The 19,636-nt window shown below is 35.0% G+C and overlaps 1 protein-coding gene across 1 annotated transcript in view; it reads right to left on the reverse strand.

Moving 5' to 3' along the window:
• Positions 1 to 19,636, reverse strand: part of PAXIP1 (PAX interacting (with transcription-activation domain) protein 1) — a 78,241-nt gene that overhangs the window by 46,774 nt on the left and 11,831 nt on the right. The window contains exons 4-7 of the mRNA XM_006887682.1: positions 16,692 to 16,735; positions 14,279 to 14,342; positions 5,126 to 5,239; positions 774 to 1,394 (exon numbers count right to left, since the gene is read on the reverse strand). Of these exons, the coding sequence (XP_006887744.1) occupies positions 774 to 1,394; positions 5,126 to 5,239; positions 14,279 to 14,342; positions 16,692 to 16,735 (843 nt within the window). The remainder of the gene's footprint in view (positions 1 to 773; positions 1,395 to 5,125; positions 5,240 to 14,278; positions 14,343 to 16,691; positions 16,736 to 19,636) is intronic.

Raw genomic sequence — 19,636 nt, forward strand, 5'->3', positions numbered from 1 at the left:
CCTCTTTGTCATTTAATCCTTATTTAGTGTCCTTTCCTTCATGAGAACTTCTCTGACAACAAATCCAAAATAGGTCATTGCTATTAAATGGCTCTCTGTTATTTTCGTCAAAATACTTATAACCATTGGAAGTGATTGCGTTTCTATTTGTTGGCTTATAATCTACACTCTCTACCTAAAAATGAGAGCATGGAATTGTCTTTCTCATTTACAATTTTTTATGCCCAATCCCTAGAAAATGTATGGGGAGAGGGTTTATTTATACATACATACACACACACACACACACACACAGAGCACCTCAACTAACCTACTTTTTTGTCTTAACTTAAAAAATATCTATTTAAGATCTAGTCCATATCAACAAATTCTGTACTACAAATGGTCAACCTGAGATTAAGGCTTCTTGGTGAATTTGTTACTTATTTATCATTAAGTTCTGCATAAGCAAATAAGGAATAGTTAGTGAATTTCTTTCTTCTCTTTGCTGATACTGCTAACTTAAGACTATGAGCAGAAATTCTTTCAAGGAAGAGTACTTTATCACTGTTACCCTCATTCTACTTGAAAGGTCTTCAACTACCAACTCTTCTAGTTTACAGTAGAGTTGATTACACACCAAATATTGTGTGACTATAAAATAGATTCTCATTATTGCACTGACATATAAATTATTGCTTATAAGGTATTTAGTCTGAACAAGAAATAATTAAAAATTATATTCAAATTTCAAATCCAATTTGTAAACTTTTGTTTTTTAAAGAGTAACTTACATGTGCTACATTTGATGGTCGGTTCATCTGCTGAATGTCAGCATTATTAGTAATATTTCTCAATGTCCGCACAGCTGGACTCCAAGAAGATATCATATCTGATCTTTCAGAACCTTGGAGATTTTGTCCCGAAGCCATTAAATTACCCCGGACATCAGGAGGCAAAATGTTTCCTGGGACTGGAGGGACATTGGCACATAAATTAATTAATCCAGGCTCCTTTCCCTGAGGCAGTCTGCGTTTTGCTGCAGCTAATTGTGGGACTTCAGCTGGGGTCCAGTTTAAATTTCTCTCTTGCTTTTCAGGTGATGAGTCTGAAGAATCGTCAAACATCAATTCCCCTTTAGACTTTTCATGATTTGGTTTGGGTGAGAATGGCTGGTCACCTGAAGGTGAACCTTGAGAACTGGCAGGACTTGATTTTTCATCTGTACTTCCTTCATTTTGAGACTCTTGTTCCTCATTTTCTACCTCCTCCTCCTCCTCCTCCTCTTCATAAATAATTAGGCGAGGGTGATAAAATGCTTCATCCTTTTTCGTTTTATCTGCTATGGAATCCAAGACCCAATCTGGTGTCACAATTTTAATACTTGCTCGCTTGAAAGCACATTCATATTTTTCCTGTGAATAAGGCACAAAAACAGAGGCAAAACCAAAGTTATAAATGTTCTCAAATTCCTAGAGCTGTGCATTAAACAAACTAACTTTAGGAGACAAATGCCATTTTAAAAGTTTAGACAATAACACTGTCATATACAAGGAAAAAAGATTAATAATTTCTTTTAAGGGGTTATACTATTGTGGTGAACAGCTCATACACTGGAAAGATCAGCAGCTGGGATCTAGTGGCCACTCTGGGATAAAGAGGACAGCCTTTTCCCATAAAGATTCACAGCCTCAGAAACTCAATGGAGGGTTGCAATGGAAGAAAACAACTTGACTGAAGTAGTGTGTGTTTTTATTAGCCTAGTTTTTCCAAGTCCCTTAAGTAAATCATGTATATGATTATATCATATACAATCATGTATATGTTTAAGTTAATCATGTATAATTACAGGAAACATCTCTACAACAACAGGTCTGAAAGTCAGCTTATAATAAATTACATTCTAAATTTAAAATATAGCTAGAACTCTTTTGGAAAATTTTCTTGGAATATTGTTTTTGTTGTAACTTTAGAGCCAGAACCAACTCACAGCTAGCTGATCCTCCAGTGTGTTTTGAGAGGCAGGTAAGCACATGGGAGGAGACTGCCCATCTTTCTCCCAGAGAATAGCTGGTGGCCTCGAACCATGTACCTTCACAACTGCAGCATAGCTTCTCTTCTCTAGACCACCAGCCCTAACCTCTTGTAAAATTAGGATCTGCAATTAATTTACATTTTTCCTTATTGATATTATTTCCATGTTAAGGGAAAGTGCCTTCAGTATACACATGATTATGGATGAAATACTCTCTTAATTATCTAGTTTTTATTGAGCACTTTCTATACGCTAGGAATAGTAGGAATCTGGAGAGAGAACATGTACAGTAATCTCTGACACAATTCTGAAAATATGCAACAAAAGTATAATATAGTACCATGTGTTAAATGACTTGATAATAAGATTGCTAAAGAATTTTATCAGTGTTGAGCTACAGTACTCAAGGAAAGCCTCTCAAGAAAAGCCTCATTGAGGGGTGAGATTTGGTTGAGCCATGAATGACAATAATTTGTACAGTAGAAAAAAGAAAGCAGAAAATGTAGCACAATGGGAGAAATGTGCATGCAACACTTTGGAAGGAGTGTAGGAGTGATAGGCAAAGGAAAGGGTGTGTTGCATATATAATATGAAAGTCAAGGTGGAATGAGTATCAGTGAAAAAAAGGAAATAAATGAAAATTTTTCAGCAAGCGCAATAAAGAAAATAGCATTAAAAAATTATTTTGTGGCGAGCTCTGGTGGCCTAGTGGCAAGAAGCTGCACTGCAATCCCAGAGGCACGCAGTTCAAATCCACCAGATGCTCTGCTGGAGAAGGAGGAACAATGTCCTCCTGTACTAGTCAGATCCGATTTGACAGTACACACCACATAAATAATAATAAAATTTAAAAAAAAATATTTTGTAAAGATGGCTCAGTTAATTAGTAGAATCTTACTGATCCACCTGCTTCTAAAAGCTCATTCAGCAGCAGCAACTGTCTGGCAAACACATAATTAGGGCCCTAAACTAAGTGCATTTCCTGCAGTAGAGACCCAGGATGACATTTGCTCTTTATGGTCAGGGTTAAGAATTATGTTCCACAGGGCTGTAAGGGAAGTAGCAGGATATAAAATTATTGCTTTTAGGTGTCTGGTTCTTTGTAGAGACTTGGTGTTAAGAATGTGAGGGGCTGTAAAACTAGGCTCCTTATATCTTGAATAAAATAAAATCTACTCTTAAGGCAAATGACACCATTTTTTGAGAATGTCCTTTTAAAGTAAAATTTAGTCATGGGTGAACACCTGACCAAAATGCTAAATAAAAGGAAAACGAGCATAATCATTTCACTGACCACAGATTATTACTAGTAACAATTTCAGTATAAAACTCTCCTTACTTATTTTTGTGTGCATTTCAAGAATGAAGAGAGGAAATGGAACTATACTGCCAGTGTACAAATACTTCTTTTATTTCACACATTGTGAACACACAGATTGTTAGCACACAGATTGTCAACATCATTATGTATACTTTTATCCTGGCATTTTTTAAAAAGTACATTTTCAAAACGTATCATAAGGTAAAGAGAATTCTGTGTAATAAATTCCTCCATTGCTAAACTTCAATAACTGGTAACTTTTTGCAACTCTTGTTCCACTCATCTCTTTTATGACATTTTTGTGTGTGACTTCATCCATAAATATTTCCTGATGCACCAACAGAACACTGCTATTATTGTATCAATACAATTAACAATGATTTCTTAATATAATCTCACCCCAGGTCATAATCACATTATAATAGTCTCTAATATCCATACACAGTCGCAAGTATTTTTAACATAAAGATATTACTCCATTGGACTGCTATATAATTTAGCCAATTCTTTTATTTGGCTTTTATGTTATTTCTAAGGTTTAGCTACTATGAAAATTTGGAGTTAAATTTTTATATACATATAAAGATTTTATATATACATAAAATTTAAATACAATAAATTTCTAGACTTTTAACTGCAGGTGTGAAAAGCACTGAAATTTAAGGCTTTACATTTATAATCAAACTTCTCTCCAAAGACACTATACCAAATTAAACTCTAGGTATATAGAGTATGTCAATTTACCCTTGATAATAAAATATTTATATTTCTTATCCTAAAACATTCAGATTTTATTCAAGTTTTATCTCATTTTTCACAAATTTTGTCACTTAAAGAGAGTTACTCTCTAGGTTTTTAAAAAAGTATTTTAAAAGATAAATAACAGACAATTACTACTTAATCAATGGCTAAAGGGCAAAACTTTTAACTGCTTTTTTTCCCTGAGCTAGAACTTACCAGTTAAAGTATTCTAATTCCTGAATTCTCAAAATATTCCCTTTCTCTCACTGTCACTGAGTTGCAATTAACTCACAGCTGAACCTCCAATGGGTGTTTGGGGCTATAAATCACAGAGAAAGAGACCGTCCATCCTTCTCCCTCTAAGCCACTGGGGAATTCAGTCAGTTGGAGTGACATGGCCTCTGGGTTAGTAGTGCAATTCTGTTCAGAGGAGGCACCAGCATCCCTTCAGAAGTCAACAGTGGTAAATAAAATGTAGCCATGCAGTCTTACATGGTTAAGCATATAGTCAGTGATGAGCTAGCTGGCTATGTGCCATCTTTTCCCAATTTCTACTTCTCATTGGTAGCACTGAGTTGATGGTAGCTTATAATCAGCCACAGAGAAAGTTATTTTCACACAAGAAATGCACAAATACTACATACCAGGCTCCTCGTCCCACTAATTAAACATTATTTCTGTTGATTTTAAGTTATAAAGTTCTTCACTTTTTTAATCAAAACTAAAACATTTTCTGATACCCTACATGATTTGAAAGAATACATTAGACATTTCAAAAAATTTGCCTATGTATCCATAAAATAAAGTCAAATATTGTATTTTGAAGTAACATTATAGTAACTAATATAACTTAAAATTATCTCACGTCGTTTGTGAGATAACCAAGCTGGAGGAATAATAAAAACTAAAGAAATGCACTTTTGGTAGTGAAATATAATTGTTCATTTAAAAGGAGTTCAAAACCTGATTCCTAGAAAGACTTAAATGGCATAATAAAAGAGAATCGTTAAATGGAGTATTAAAAAAATATGAAAGGGATCTTTGCTTACCCCCTTTGGTTCTGGAACAATCAAATGTGTGCACTTCTTATTGAGGTGCAGCTGGCAATCGCCCCCATAGAAAGTAACCAAAGCCCACAGAGCGCTCCGGTCTTCAGATGACACCTGACAGAGGGCAAGAAAGAGAGCATTTATCATATATTTTCATCTCTCCATGTTTATCTTCTAACTTTATTAGAATGTACTGTGACAGTCTAACTACTGGGCTTTATCCACTATTCTGTTTTATTAAATGAAATTAACCTAAGGGTATTAGTAGAAAAAGACAGATAAGCTTTTAGCTATTTATTTAGTAAAATAAAAAGTATATTCCTATCATGATAGTGTTATAGACATAAGTAATTTTTTGCCTTATCACCAAGTGATTAAAAATACTTGTATTCATATTCTAAAGACTGAATGGATTATTTCAGTCTCTAATAAAAGTGCGTGGAGGTGAAAGGTAAGTTAAAGCAAAAAGAGTAAGTCCATTATTCCAGCTTTCATGTGCGTCATTTCTGAAATTATTTCAATTCAAGAGCAATATGAAAACCACATTTATGGAACTTCTTATCATATATGGATATCAAATATTAACTATGAAATGGATAAAATAAAAAGCTAAAAATACAATGGTTTATAAATACAAGAGAAAAATACAAACATTACTTAACATGAAAAAAAGGCAAGCATAAAAGGGAGAATTCTCATGCTTGCGTAATGATGAAGTTGAGACTCCACACGTGATGGTGTATGTATATATGGTTCAGCATAGGCTTTTACTGTAACAATAAAAACAGCTACCATTTATTGCCTGCCTACTATGTGCCAGGAACTGTGCCAAGTGCTTTATATACATGCCTAATCCTTAAAACCACCTTGGGAAACAGGAATTATGACTCAGATTTTAAAAGATAAGGACACAAACTCAGACAAGCAATTTTCTCAAGATTGCAGTCAATAACTGGAGAAGCTGGCTTTAAACCCAGGTCTAAACCCAGGTCTAACTCTTAACCATATCCTTCCACTCGCCTATATGTTTCTCTAATGGCAGTTACTAACAGCAAAGCCAAAAATAATATCCAAGAACAAAATCTTACAAGTCCAAAAGACAAAAGAAATACCTAGTTTTTAAAAAAAGGTGTTGAGTGTTAACTCTAAGATAAACATTTAACCAAGTAAAATTTTTTTCCCTGGATAAATGATAAATTGAGGATTATAATTATTAAAAACTCTTGATCTTTGTCAAGTTATTATTTTTTAAGAATTATGAGTTTCATTTCTTTTTTAATTGTCAGTATTCAGCTTGTCAGTAATCTGCCATATATCTACTCTCAATTTTATAAATATTTCAAGATGATTTTTGTGTTCCACACTACTCTGTAAGTATTCTTATCCTAATAATTTTATAAAATCACGTCTAAAAATCATTATTTCATATCTTTTTAATATAGTAAGTCAATATCACATTTCAGGAAATTAAATCAGGTTACTAGAGGCTTTCACAAAAATACATTTATATCCTGCAGCATTTGGACAGCTGAGATTTAATTATGATAATATAAGCTACTCTAATGAATCACTGTATCTTTATTAAAAATGAAATTTAAAAAAACAATCTAGATATGCCTTTAATTGCCAAGACTGGCTATATGTCAGTTAAATATCATTTTTATTTTACTATGATAAATATAATCTTGTCCCATATTTAGCCTATACCTAGGTGTAGATCTCAACAGGATGCGGGATGTTGCTGTGGAAAGAACACAAGACAGAGAGGAAGGAGACCTGATGCAGGATAGTGTCTCCTTATGCTGATGTGAGCGTCAAAAACATCCATGAACCAGTCTTCACTGAAGTACATTTGGATTAAAAGACCTCTAAAAACCATACTAGCTCATAAGTTAATTTCTATCAGCTTAAATAATAATTAGGAATGCTCTTTCCACACCAAAATGTTAACAATAGTTATCTAGGGTGATACGATCATGGGGATATTTTTATTTTAAATTTTATACTTTTCTGTATTTTCCAAATTTTCAAGATCCTTCGTTTTATAATTGGGGAAAAGTATTTTGCTTTTTTTTTTAAAGCAATCTTTCTAAAACACAAATCTTTATTTTTGCTAATAAAGTTTCAATGTTTCTTCAATGCCATAAGGCTAAAATTGAAAAAGCCTTAAAAGGGTGCCTAAGGTCCCTTTTCTGATTACTGACCACCACCAATGCTACTTCCCCACATGTACCTTCAACTTCAACCATATTTAAATGGCATTTCTCATACAGGCTATGCTTTAACTCCATTTTCACACAGTCCTCTACTTCTGCTCCTCTAAGATTCAGCTCAGGTATCATGGTCACTCTATACTCACAGCATGCTGTACAAAATTGGAAATGTTTATGACATCACCTAACTGTATGCTTTGCTATCTTTCCCCCCACTGCATTCACTCTAAGCCAACTTGGAGTCAAAGATTATTAATTCTCTCTCTCCCTGTTAAGCAGATGCTTCCCTTTATACAACTCAAAAACTTATTTTCTCCTTCTAATCTCATCATCCCTAATAAAACTCTTTTTTATTCTAGCGTACAGGAATTTCTTCTATTCAACACTGATTATGAAATATAATGCTATTATTAAAGAGTAACATCTTAGATAAGAATTATGTCTTAAACTTCTTTGCTGTCTCTCATAATACCTAGTACAGTGCAAGGCACATGGGTAGGCAGTCAAGAAATATTTGTTGATTGAGATACAGAAATGGAAAAGACTTTTTAGTGTTTCATCTTCTAGATTTCAAGTATGACCCTGGCCGGGCTCTCCATCAAAGTCTTGGCCTATTCCCAGAAACCTACCCAGCGCATTACAAGAGAGGGCCTCAGCCTGCATCAATACCGGGTCAGAAGAAGGCAGGTGGTCTCTGCGCTTTCCAACTTCTGCTGGCACAATCTCCCTTCCCTACCTCTCCCTGGGAGATCTCTGGAAGACTCCAACAAAGAGTTCCAGCTTGTATCAACACCCTGACAGGGGAAAAGACAGAAGGGTCACTAAGAACCACTAAGCAAACATTCCTTTTTTAAAGGTGGAGTCCTGCCTGGTATATATGCATGTTATTGTACGCATAGGTATTCTAGTGCTCCAGACAAGTACAAATACCTCAGACAGTCTCTAATCGGTGCAGAGAACAGAGCATGTATTATTTCTATGCCTTATACCCACTTTTCTTTTTGTACATGTTACGATATATTTTATTTGTTCACATGTCTAAATTCCCTTCTAGACTATTAAGTTTAATGAGGTGAAATTGAATCTTTTTGTATTCTTAATACCTAGCATTGTTTCTAACATAAAAGAAATGTTAATCAAGTATTTGTTAAACCTTTAGGTACACACTATGTATTTGCTAATGTATCTTAAAAATTAATGAACTCTATTAACAACCACAAAATATTACTGCCTCCTAACTACTTTTCCTGAACTAAAATTTCCAGGACTCTGCATATGAACTACTACCAAGTAAAACCTTTCCTATTAGCAACAAACAATCTTTCTGAATCCAAAGAGAGCTTTGCATTTTAAACCTGTTAAATCACACACTAGACGCCTCAATTCATAAAATTATAAACTATGGCAAGTATAATATATAAGTGGCCCATAAAAATCTTATCAGACTTTGGGTTGGGTATTTTCCTTCTCTGAGAACGAGGCTTAATTGATTTTGAAAAAATTGGGCACCCAAGCCCAGACAAAGTAGTAGGCTGGCAAGCCTTCCACAGTCTGCCAAGAGTTTGTATTCCCCTAGCTCACTAGTCTCTTCCCCCAACTTCTCATTAACTGAGTACTTCGGGGTATACATCCTTTCCCATATGTTGTCTTTTTCAAGACCCCTTGTCCCTCCCATTATCTTGATTGCATACACATTCCAGAGGGTTTATCATGTTAGTTAAAAATCTGTTTCTTCTGAGGCAGCTCATGACTCATTATCCCAACTTCTGCTCTTCCTACTCTGAAGATATACCAGCCTAAAGTCTATCCACTCCCCCCCTTCCTTCTGGTTTCTGTTACCCAATGAAAGACACCAAACAACACTGAAACTGCTAAAGCAATGTAAACTATGGCAAAAAGGTCATGCTGACTTCATTTCCCTTTTATCACTTTTGTATACCTCTTAGCTACTCTTACTTCTATGCATGTTATAATGTATTGTTAACAACTCTGTCTCCTAGTCTAAAAGTTTGAGAAATCGTCTCTTTTTGTATTCTTAATACCTAACATTGCTTCTGACACAAAAGAAGTATTAGCTCCTCTTCTCAATTACTTTAGTACCAAGACAAAATTTTCCCTTTCAAGTGAAAGCTAGTGAGCAATCTCTCTATTTAGAGAGTCACTTCTCAGATCTTATACACTGATGACACTATTCTACCTTCAAGAATTTAGGATTGCTCTTTTCTCCTCATCCGCTCATATTTTAATCCAAGATTTACTTAAAGCCAAGTGTATAGTCAGTAAATACTTTTGTCAATTTTCAGCATCCTTTTTCCTAAGTTACAGAACAGGGCTGAGAACTAACTATGCACATTTAAAAGAGCTCTCGATGTGTAATGTGGAACATAATAGGCTGCTAACAAAAAGATTGGCAGTTCAAAACCAACTATCTCTCTGAGGAAGAAATATGGGCAAACTCCTCCTGTAGAGATTTATAGACTTGGAAACTAGAGGAAGTCTCTATGAGTCAGAACTGGTACAGCAGCCGTGGGTTCTGTCTAGTTGGGTACACTCATCTATTACAAATTCATGCTCTAAAATGTTACTTGGGGCATTGTTATTTATAGCAATAAAAATAAAAAATTAGTAGGTCTGGAGTCATCCTTGGCTTTTAAAAATAAAATTCTCGCTTTCCAATTGCCTCCATTTTCAAATCCATTTTCTTTTCAAATCCCCTTAATTACACGTTAAGGCTCTATTACTTAGTTTTTTTCTTTTTGTGTACCGTCAAGTTGGACATGTCTGATACAGGAGGAGATTGCCCTTCCTTTACCAGTGGAGCATCTGGTGGATTCAAACAGTGGGCCTTTGGGATTAAAGCTCAGCTTCTTGCCACTAGGCCACCAGAGCTCCTTAAGGTTCTATTCTTGATTATCTGCTCTTACCTCAACTATCCTCTGCAGAAATTATTAATTATCAGCACCTTTATACTACTTTATCTTCAAATCTCTACAACAGATTTTCAGTTTAACATTGTTGTTGTTAGGTGCCATCGAGTCAATTATGACTTATTGAGACCCTATGAACAACTTATCTGACTCCTGTTCTATCCTGTACCATCCTCACACTTCCTGACACACAAGAACCCACTGCAGCAGCCACTTTGTCAATCCACCTGGTCAGGGTTATCTTCCTCTCTTTCACTGACCCTCTAGTCTTCCTAGCACCCATTTTGATAACTGATCAATATTCCATACTCAATGTGTTTCAAATAGTTTCTACTTCTGATTTTGTGTCTTCATTTATACTTGCCATCCTTAATTTAAGGACCCTTGAGAGGCTATAGTGCACTGTATTTTGAGAAGGTTGACTGAAAAGCCAGAAGTTTAAATTCACCAGCCACTTTGCCACGGAAATATGTAGGAGTCTCGTCCCGTAGAGATTTACAACCCTGGAAACTCAACAGAGGGTTTCCATTAGTTAAAATCATCTTGATGATTTCATGAGTTCTGTTGGTTTTGTGTTCTGCGGGGTTTTTTAAACCTTAATTCAAACCATTAACCCAAATCCAAGATTACAACTTTCCATCTTGCCAAATTCTCATCTCTATGTAGTCCCCAAATGTCACACTCTCAAGTCCATGACCATTTTTTCCTACAATGATTACAAAACTCATTGCTATCAGGGCAGGTCAGACTAAGGGCTGATCCTCCAGTGGGTTTACAGAGGCTGTCAATCACACAGAAGGAGACTGCCATCTTTCTCCCAAGGAGTTGCTGGAACATTCAAACTGCCTGCCTTTGGGCTGGCAGCAAAACCGCACACCAAAGCTCCCTCTACAATGATCAGGAGTCACACGAGTATGAAGTTCAAACTCATATGCCTATTTTTAGATTTCCGTATTCTTTATTTTAGATTGGTTTGCTTACAAAGTTTGTATACCTTGTTTTTCATACAATCATTCCCATTATGTTTTATCAAAATTAATCACCATTAAACTATGCCCTCCATAACTATTTTTATCTACGCAAACTTTTGCCAATGTACCAAAGTATATAATGTTAGCTCTAACATCAGTCTGCTAATAATGAACTACATGTTACATATCCCTTATTTCTCCTTCAGTTAAAATTTCTCTATTCTCAACTGAATGTCCTGATTTTACATCCTTATTTTTTACTCTTATTTTGCCTCTACTCATACAGATCCAATGCAAATCTCACATCTCCTGACAAGTCCTTCCCAATCTTTCAAGTTCCTATTGATACCTTCTCCCTTTTAACTCATCTAACATTGTACCACCAGGCTTAGTATGTAAATTAGTATGCAATTATATATACTATTATCTTATGTGTGTTATATAATAATCTCCGGCAAACAGTTAATGCATTTGACTGCCAATTAAAAGGATAGAGGTTCAAGTCCACCCAGAGGTATCACAGAAAAAAAAAACCAAAAAAACAACAAAACCCACAACAACCCAGCAACCTACGTCTCAAAATTTCACTAATGGAAACCTTATGAACATACATAATTCTACTGTCATATCTTGAGTCTCATGAGTCAGAAGTGACTCAACAATGGGTATATAAAAACAAAACAACTGGAATAACCTTTCTCAAATATAACTACCAGGGTTTTTTCTCATCAAAAAGAAAAATATTCCATCTAGTGCTAAACTCATGGATAGTATTTAATATCTAATTACCTAATTTAAAACTTCCTAATTTTCTTCTTTCATACTTTAAAATTTATTTCCCCAAGCCAAGTCTGCTAAATTCCATGTCACTGTGACCCAGATCCTGAAACATAGGCACAGGACTTCTCCATACACACCCCACGGCCCATCTCTCCCTTCTGCTTTCTGATTAAATTTGGATTTTCTATAGATACTGGATGTCTGAATCTGAAACCCAGAAATCCAATCAATTTGTAATGTAATTTAAAACAGAATTCACATTTTAGCCAAAGTACATTGTGCTTATGTATAAGCAATGTAATAATGTTTCCAATTTTAACACTTTTTTAATGTTTATTGTAAATTTGGAACATACAGAGAAGTCTAAGGAAAACAATAAAAGTCAAATGTTAATCACAGCACCTACTGATAAAATTTTCATTTTAGCCAACTTTAAAGATCATCATCATCATGTAAATTCACATGCATAACATGAAAACACTGCAAAATACAAAGAGTAACAAAATTGCTATTCCTAAGGGGAGTGAAGCCTGTCAATTCTGCTTATTTAAGGATCTCCATCATGTTCCGATTGAGAAAAATAAAAAGGAGGACTTTACCATCAATACAGAATTTATAAGACAAGAAAAACAATACCAGCAACATAGTTAAACTTTCTTACTGCATTGCTTGGGCAATGAGATAAAACTGTATTAAAAGCTGAATGTAATAAAAAATTGAACATTGTTAAAGTAACTGTGACATGGTTTTATGATTATTTATTATAAAGGTTGTTGCTGTGTTGGCACCAACCCATAGCTGACCCTCCAGTGGAGTTTCAGAGGCAGTAAATCACATGAGAGGAGACTACCCCTTCTACTCCCATGGGGTAGATTCAAACTACATGCCTTTGGGTTGGCAAAACAACTCCTTACCACTAGGCCACAGGAGCTCCCTCTACTACAAAAGAGTAACAGAAAGACTAAGACTGTGATCAAAGAGTCCTTTTCACAATATGCTGGTCTCTCAAGCCTTCAGAGGTGATGGTGGACAAATACTATCTCGAAAACACCTTCTAGAGAATCTTAAAATTACTGATTGGACCAATTTTATACCAAATAAACTGGTAACATTCTAATTTGTGGGTTTTCCCCTGTCCAAAACCCACTTATTTAAGAAAAATTGTTCTATATAATTTTAAAACAAGCTTAACAGCACAAAAATTAATTTTTTAAAAAATTTTATTAGTTTGAGGTATACTCCTCCCCCGTCAGGGTTTGGGAGACTAGAATAAAAATATAATCACTTTTCTCACTACCCAGAATGAACCACTGTTAACATTTTGGTCCCTCTGCTCAAATACTTCCTGCTTTATTTATACAATACTAATACCAATTTTAAATTCTATTTTTTTTGTTTACCTTGTTTTCAATATCTTCATGTATCATCATAAAATAAAATTCACCATTAACAAAAAAAAAAAAAGTATTCAAAATAAGCTACACAGCTAGACTCTAGCATAAGGGTTATATATGTGGTTTCTTAAGCTTCTCCAAATGCTGGATAACTTGATTATTTCCAATTTTTTACCCTCATATATAATAATGTGTAGCAGGCTTTTACATATCAATTTGTCTTTTTATCAACTTGGGACGGATTTCTAAAAATAAGAGACTTGCTTAAGAACATAGAATACTTTTTTAAAGCTCTTGAAATTGTTACCCTTTCTAGAAAACTGTTAAGAGTGATTTGTTCTCTGGCTAATAGGAGTATTTGTCTTAGACATCTCCACCAAAATTTGAATAAAAATTTGATAGGCAGAAATTTTTATCTCATGGCTATTTTGTCACATTTTTCTTTTAAGAGTCTAACATATTTTGTTATACTTATCTGATGCATGCAGCTTCTCTGTATAAGCAGTAAATTCACTTCTTGGGCTTATCTGTTGAGGTCTTCATTATTTTCCCTTACTAATCTGTGTAAATTCTAAAATTAACTTCTTGCCTAAAATTCTTAGTTTTATATTTAAAATTTTTTTCATATTCAAGTGTTAGAAAGACCATGTACAACCATAAAAAACTTTACATCTTAATAAGCACATTTAAATAACCATATCATAAATTCATATTGAATATGCAGTTAGTTCAGCCAACAGCTTCTTTAAAACTAGTTAACAAGTTAATAGTTCAAAAACTCAATCCTGTAAAAACTCTCAAAAGTGTTATTTGGAAAAAAAAAAGTGTTATTTGTAACTAATGCACAACTAATTATAACCATGCTTACCTGAGAGAGGCAGGCAGTGACTCCAAAAAATATCTGACATGATTCTGGAGAAAAACCATTTACTCTGTTTTATAGTTATTAAGATTACAATGAAATGAATTTAGAGCAACCTGCCCTTCATTAATAGCTATACCCTATCTACCCATGTGAGCTTTACTGTGGCTTCCCACCTTCCCTACTCCCTCCCTCTATTCCTTCAATCCATTTAGGAAAAGACAGCTTTAACATGACCACAGAAGAGTACAGAGCAGACTGAAGAAAGGTGGACAGTAACAGAACTGAGAGGGAATCTGTGAAGCATACTTTATAATCTTTCCATTTATCAATAAAATGGATATAATATAATCACTGCCCTCTGATAATTAGTTAACTATATATACAACTTAGGAACACACAAGTGTATACTAAATAATTAAAATTTAACAAAGTAAAAACAAACAAACAAAACCAAAGTGAAATCTGTTAATGTACCCCTAAGAAAGAATTGAGATTCTAGATTTATCATCACCACTAACTTTGTGACTTGGGCAAAACCACCCGGGTTTCAGCTTTCTTATTGTTAAAAAAAGAGTTGCAATATGCAATTCACAAGATCCTTCCCAGTTCTAATGCACTGATTTTCAATAGTCAACAAAACTACTGAAAGCTTACTATGTGCCAGACACTGAGAACGTGACTATAAATAAGGCAGATGTGGGCTCTATGTGCTTGACTTTATTATCTATTGAAAACACAATTTTTTTAAAGTGTGGAGTGTTTAGAATTCAAAATCAGTTACAGTGTTTCATTTTCCAATAGATGAAATGGGTATCTATTGAGATAGGTGAATTGGAAAAATTTAACAGCCTAAAAATTTTACTATAATTTCCAAGTCCTCTATAGGTACATTGACAAATCTTGCAGGATTTGAACATTTCTGACTGTAATAGACTGCCAAGTCCTCTATAGGTACATTGACAAATCTTGCAGGATTTGAACATTTCTGACTGTAATAGACTGCAGACTCAAACAGCTCCATTTCCCTAGTTTCAAGCTTCCTACTAAACTGATAGGAGATTGATTTTATACTCCCAAAAATTTAGGAAAATATTTACAAAGGCAAATCTCAGCAATGTTGCCTACCAGAGTCTTGGGGGTTCCCTTTTCTATTTCGTTAAGCTTTCTTTAGGGTAGACAAGCAACAGCAGAAGGGCATGCAAGTCCTGAAGGAATTCTTATGTGAAGAGTTAATGAGCCAAAGAGGAAGAATTAGTCTATCGCTTCAAAACAAAAACCAAAAAACTAACCCATTCCCCATCTAATCTTTTCTCCTATTACCTGCTCTTATGAAACAAACAAAACCCAAACAAACTCCGTATCAAATCCTTTCCCTGACCTCTCCTGCTGCTTCCATGCCTAAAAAGCTACAAAAACAAATGAACCACCAATGGACATGGGTTCTTTCAACTCTTTAGATTGTGTATAAGAAATCCTGGAATCTCTGAGTTGTAGTTGCTTATGCTCTACACACAATCTGAGTCATGCACCTAAAGGGATGTGCTGTATTTAAAATTCCCTATAAACAATTATATCCATTTGAATCACTTCCATAGTGCATCCAATGGATCATCCCTATCTAGCTGCAAAACTCAATCAGGTGAAGTAGAGAGTATTTCAATCAGATCTAAGATTTACATCTACATGTACTAGGAACTCTTACATCATTTCCAGAAAAAGGTTATGCTCAAAAGTTAATCTCCAGAAAATCAAGATTTCTATTTCCAGAGCTGAAAAGCAGACATGAACCCTAAAATAATAAATGGGAGGTCTGTAGAATTCCTCAATCCTAAAACCTAGCACAGTTCTTGGGAGATGGTTACATCCAAGAAATGTTGACTGAATAAGTGAGTACATGCAAGAAAGCTCCTTGATGTCAGAAATGTCTTGTTCAGCAATCATTTTCAGTATCCAGATCATAGTAGATGTTCAACATTTACTGAAACTTCTATCCAGTGAAATTAATAATAAAAATGTATGTTATAAAACGAAATGTTTTCCTCCAATGTTCTCTTCCCTAATAATTAAAGATTTTGGCCTAGAATTTCAAAGTACATTCTCTAACTAGACCATAAAAGCTGCTTCTGATAAGAAAACTAATAACCAGAGAAGCAGACTGTCCAAGATTTTAAAGCTAAGTAGAAGAACTAAAACTTGTGCTTCAGTGGTCCTAGCCTAGAACTAGCTGGGTCTCCCTCCTTTACACTAGTAACGACAAGGATCACTTACATAAAACTGGACAAAAGATACAAGGGATACAGAGTAGAGACAACACAGTTTGTTCGCCTTAAAAATTCTCCCTTTTCATTTAGTATTAGTCCAACTACACACCAGGATTTACCCTTTCCTTTCTCCCTTTGCCCCCAAAAAAGGATACGGCAGAAGAGCTCCACACTGAACGGATAAAATCACCCAAGAAGGCTGAAAAACAAAATAGTAACTCCATCAAAAAGGTATTTCAATTTACAGTGACATTATTTTAGTAGTGTTATTTACAGACATTAAAAGGCTCTGTTACAGTCAATTATAAAACTTAGAGATTACAATTATGAATACACTCTGGTAGCAGGAGTATCACAAAGATTAATTCATTAATGTCCAAAATGAAAAGTCTTATTACAGGATTATGCATTACTTTCTTTTTTTAAAAAAATTACTCTATGTAGACATTTACACTCCAGTTTTATAAAGAGTTATAACTGCTTGAGCCTCTAGGCCAACAGGGAAACTCTATTCTGAAAGCTACAAGGAGAGGAGCATTACCACCATCCTGTCCTGCACTACTTGATGTACTCCCTCCAGGCAGTAAGTTAGCTAGCCCCTCATGAATTCCCTTCGTGAATTAGCAATTCAATAAAGTAGCTAGCTTATGGGGTTTTGTTTGTTTAAGTGCAGGCAAGGAGGTTTAATGTTTGTAAACATTTTTATGAATTCCAAAACTAAGATTAACTGTAAAACCTCAGATTCTTCTTCTATATACTTAATTTTTAAAATTACATGTATCATTTACTTCACAAGATCAACATGTAATCACACAGTAAAAATTTCCCATTTGGCTGGCTAACTTCCAGAAATTTCACCTGACCATAATACACATCTACATAGTTATCAATGAATTCATTAAATACACCTAGTATCCAGTCATTAAGCAAAAACCAGTGATACATAACAATGAAGTATAACCACATGAGATCCCAAAATGATAATTATGTCATTATACAGCCACCAAATTATATTATTACATAATTGCCAAACAGCTGAGAATGATAACTGGCATAGGTTTAATTTTAGTTGTATCCCTTAAAAACTTGTCAGCTTTATTGGGTCATGATTCTTAAGAGGTTTGACTATTAATGGCTTCCCAATGATTAATTGGGCCTAAAGCCAAACAATTCTAAAAAGATTAAAGGCGTGCAGCAAAATCCTAAATCCTGTCACAGCCTAGATTACATTGATACAATAGGAGTTTTCCCAGGATGTACCCTGCAAAGTTGTTTCTCTTTAATGAAGAGAGAAGTAGCAGAGAGAGGGCAACCAACTAACATGCTAAAGAGCTGAGGGTAGAGTATGTCCTTTGGACAACAGTCCCTGTTCTGGGAATATTCTAGGTGCAGCGGAAGAATGATGCCAACATAGGTGGAGATTGTCAAGGAACGCTGAGACAACAGATGCTCCAAAATTTCTCCTAAAATGTAAGCCAACATGAAGAGAAAGCCTTCCATTACAGCTAGGGTTATGTATTTGCACATCAAGTCCACAGGGAGCCCTAATGCTAACCCAAAGGCCCCACCGCTTGTGGTCTGAATCCACTAGCAGCTCTGCAGGAGAAGATGAACTGTCTTCTACCACATGATTTACTGCCTTCGAAACTCAATGAAGGTCAGCTATTAAGTCCAACTTGACAATAAAAATTGTTGCAAATAAAACTGTTAAAGTGATCCACTTGTGGCACCTGTTCTAGCACACACTAGCTAACCAATGTTCAGGCAAGTTGACATAAAGCCTTAACCATCACACCAGGCCACTCTGGTTGCACCTCGGCATTTATTAGTTACTGGACTCTCATTGTTAATGTCAAAAATCGTCAGGTGGAGTTTTTACCCTATATAATCATAAAAGCAGTACGTCAGAAATTCAGAATTGATAAGAAGTAGGTTTATTTACTGAGATTATTTTCTGCCAGAGATGGTGCAATGTGTTGGGGAATTCACAGTCCACGAGAAAAATTTCTCGTGCAACTTTTATGCCAAATCAATGAACTTCAAACTAATTTTCTCTTGTGCTTCTTAAAACAATTTTGGAAAATATGTACTCTCATCACCATTTTCACTGATACCTTAAAATTTTCATCACAAGTAAGCACAGTTGCTAAGAGGCAATAAAATGTACAGAAGACTGTCCTTTCTCTACAGGAGCAGCAAACCATGTGCCTTATGGTTGACAGTACTGCTCTTTACCACTAAGCCACCGGACTTCCTATCAGAAGACAGAACAGTAAATAACTTTTTTTTTGGGGAGTGGACAGGAAAGATAGGTAATAACTGTAGTAACTATTTCATGATGATTGGCTAGTTTTACTAATTAAATAAAGTGAGCTATAGGTGAAACTGATGGCTCAGTGATAAAGAAATGTACTGCCAACAGAAAGATACATGGTTCAAATGCACGAGCTGCTCCATCGAGAAAGATGGGCAATCTCCAGTGATTTACTGCCTCTGAAAACCTGTTAGAGGACCAATTATGGATCGGTTTAAATTCAAAGGTACACAACAACATGGGAAAGCACTTTATATTCTTTATCCAAAGTATCTTAATATATTTTTTTATAGTCCTGGAGAAATTTCACTTAAATTTAAGAGAACTGTCTAGCACCTACTGGCCAATTTGTTTTGACTCTTCTGAATTCAGAATATCTCTGTCAGCCAAGTTATATTCTTAACTGGAACACGGAGAAGACCACAAAAGTTTAGTTTCATTACTGGTCACACTGAGAGGTTTTCCTGTAATCAGAATGTGCAATGCCCATTTGGTATCTAGGGAGATTGCCCAAACTATGGCAACAAGGGTATATCTCTTTTTGGGTAAGTTGAAGAGGGCAGATGTGATCACGAGTATATACACTAGTAATTTTTCTGCAGCATTCACAGCATGTCTAGAACCATTCTAGAGGTTGGGATAGGAGGGAAAAGAGTTCTACAGTCCCAGGAGAACATGATCATCCTGAGGCCTTTCCTTCAGAGAAACTCAGATAAATGTCAAGTTAATAAAGACACACTAAAGAACACACTAAAGCATAAAAGAACTATAAATGCATAGTAATAA

Source organism: Elephantulus edwardii, unplaced genomic scaffold (assembly GCF_000299155.1).
Source record: "Elephantulus edwardii isolate Elephantulus edwardi_28Jun2011 unplaced genomic scaffold, EleEdw1.0 scaffold00060, whole genome shotgun sequence".
NCBI classification, from domain to species: domain Eukaryota; kingdom Metazoa; phylum Chordata; class Mammalia; order Macroscelidea; family Macroscelididae; genus Elephantulus; species Elephantulus edwardii.